At 51.7% G+C, this 2,099-nt stretch overlaps 2 protein-coding genes across 2 annotated transcripts; one reads left to right on the plus strand and one right to left on the minus strand.

The window, feature by feature from the left end:
* Positions 1-652: 652 nt before the first annotated feature.
* On the plus strand, positions 653-1,234 carry BDQ94DRAFT_176583 (uncharacterized protein; the record flags this gene model as incomplete). Its single annotated transcript, XM_026772725.1, has 4 exons — positions 653-701; positions 783-969; positions 1,025-1,097; positions 1,154-1,234. 4 exons carry the CDS (start codon positions 653-655, stop codon positions 1,232-1,234), a joined length of 390 nt encoding a protein of 129 aa, XP_026619196.1.
* Positions 1,235-1,689: 455 nt separating this feature from the next.
* BDQ94DRAFT_155911 (uncharacterized protein) lies at positions 1,690-1,997 on the minus strand. The gene has a single exon (XM_026768554.1). The coding sequence runs from the start codon at positions 1,971-1,973 to the stop codon at positions 1,782-1,784; it is 192 nt and encodes a 63-aa protein (XP_026619197.1). The 5' UTR covers positions 1,974-1,997; the 3' UTR covers positions 1,690-1,781.
* Positions 1,998-2,099: the final 102 nt, after the last annotated feature.

Genomic DNA, 2,099 nt, shown 5'->3' on the forward strand with positions numbered 1-2,099 from the left:
TGTGTGGGCGGGTTGACAACGAGGATCTCATGTATCACATCGTAACGGATTCGTGGGACGTTGGCTCCTGTCTTCCTTGGTCTGCAACTTCAGCACCCGTTCTGTGTCGTTGAGATCGTCTGTCCAATCTGTGGTCGGTTTCGCCAGAATGACGCTTCCCCGACATCATCCATTCGATCGCTGTCAGATGATCCAACGAGCGGTTGATACGGATTCATCAGATCAGCACGAGAGATCCACGGTCGGATCTATAGCATTCGTGTCAACTGTGAGGTATTCTTTCTGCCCAGGAAAAGAGAGTAACAAGAGAATAGGTGAGTGGGTTGAGCCCTTGCCCTCCAACTGGTATTGGGACAGTTGCCCAAGAGGCCGTTCAGCGCGAGGTAATGCCTGACCTGCACTTCTCTAGGTCGTTGGCGCCTTTTTAGTCAAACAAGGGAGCCATTCGACATGCAGGAACCTGCGGGAATAAATCAAGCGGCCCTACCTCATGGACGTATCCGCTCCAGGTAGCGCCAAGCGAGTAGAATAACCCTGCCGACCTCGGATATGTATGTCGAAAGCGAGCCAAATAATTGGACTGAACCCAGGGAATACGAAGACTTTGCATGGGGGACACAGGCTGGGGTCTAGATCGGCAAGTACAAGTTCCATGAAGAGCGTCAGAACAGGAGACCGATTTCTTGGTCGCCTGCCCAACAGTATGCTGGTTCAGCTTCAAGAAGATGTTCGGTATGTAACACGATTGACAATTGCTTGGCGTCTGACTGACGTGAATCCAGTGGAGTGCGCAGTCAGTGCTCATGGAGATATGGATTGGTCACCCGAATCCTTCGACTGCCTGCAGATCCCTTCCGATGACAAGACCTTGCTCTTGTCACTGGCGAAAACCCGCCCGGGTCTGATACCGACGGTACCGTTCGACGACGTAATTGATGGAAAAGGCCAAGTACTCACCATCCTTCGGAAGTACGTCGGTAAAGTGTCTGTACCCGATCAAGACCCCGGGCCTAACTCGTGCTAGTGGTCCACCGGGCGTTAAGAAGACCTTCACAGTCGAGGCAACCTCGGAATATTTCAATCTTCCTCTCTATTCGGTAAAGAACCCCCGTAGCGCTAGCTGTGGCGGTGCTAATGTTTCAGATATCTGCAGGCGAACTTGTTGTCGACCACGGCGATTCGATTGCGCTTGAGCAACATCTTGACGCAGTTTCAAGATCGCCAAACATTTTAGTGCCCTGCTTTTCTTGATTGAGGCAAATGCGGTCATGGAGCAGCGTACATCTTACCAACTCACAATCGTCTTGTGACCATCCTCCGAAAGCTCGTATAGGGGCCTGCCATTGTGGAGCACGACCTTCAACGACTGGAGTCTTTGGCTCTATATTGACGTGAGGTGGGTGCAAGAGTGCTGCTGCGCTCTTCTCACTTGTTGACTAACATGAGCCAGATCAAAAACATCGTAGCAGCTGCACATGAAATCTTGCTGAGGCGGATGCCAACCAAGTGAGCTTTAAACACTTGAGCTAGCTGTGAAATCGAATAAAAGATTTTCGAAGGACTCCGGTCGACGGGGGATGGTTGATGGGGTGTATCTCTAGCAGCAGTGCTTGGGAAGGTCGTGTAAATAAGTCCGCCGCTCAAACCTGCCGTGCAGTTGGGCTCTGGTGACATGTATGGTTCGTCTTGTTCGTGTTGCAGAATGTGTATTTAGTACTCGGTGTAAGATAAAGGCACAACGTCTTGTCGTGGAATGCTTTGCAACGTTCTCGGACAGACTGTTACAAGCTCAAGGTACTGCCGTGTTGCGGAATTTCCACCCTTTCCAAGCCGGGCTTAAATTTCATCACTCTGACGCAGCGAATACGCCGCGTATTCGCAGAGACGGATTCAAGGGCCCTAGCGCGCTTCAACCATTCCACATCTTCTAGGTCAATGACAACCAAGCGGCCATTCAGGTCATCCCACAGCATATTACGCCACTCACTGTCGCAGTGGATAACCCCACGCGACCGGAGCGCGGTCAGAGCTCTGTCGCGCTCTTGGTGAAAGAAGCGGGAGTTCCCATCATGGATGGCATGCTGAAGCCGCGTTCCAGA

The sequence above is a fragment of the Aspergillus welwitschiae genome (assembly GCF_003344945.1).
Source record: "Aspergillus welwitschiae strain CBS 139.54b unplaced genomic scaffold BDQ94scaffold_206, whole genome shotgun sequence".
In the NCBI taxonomy this organism is placed as follows: Eukaryota; Fungi; Ascomycota; class Eurotiomycetes; order Eurotiales; family Aspergillaceae; genus Aspergillus; species Aspergillus welwitschiae.

Bases quoted from the DNA above. Each gene is read 5' to 3' on its own strand.
- BDQ94DRAFT_155911 (XM_026768554.1), bottom strand. From the start codon at position 1,973: ATGCTGTGGGATGACCTGAATGGCCGCTTGGTTGTCATTGACCTAGAA.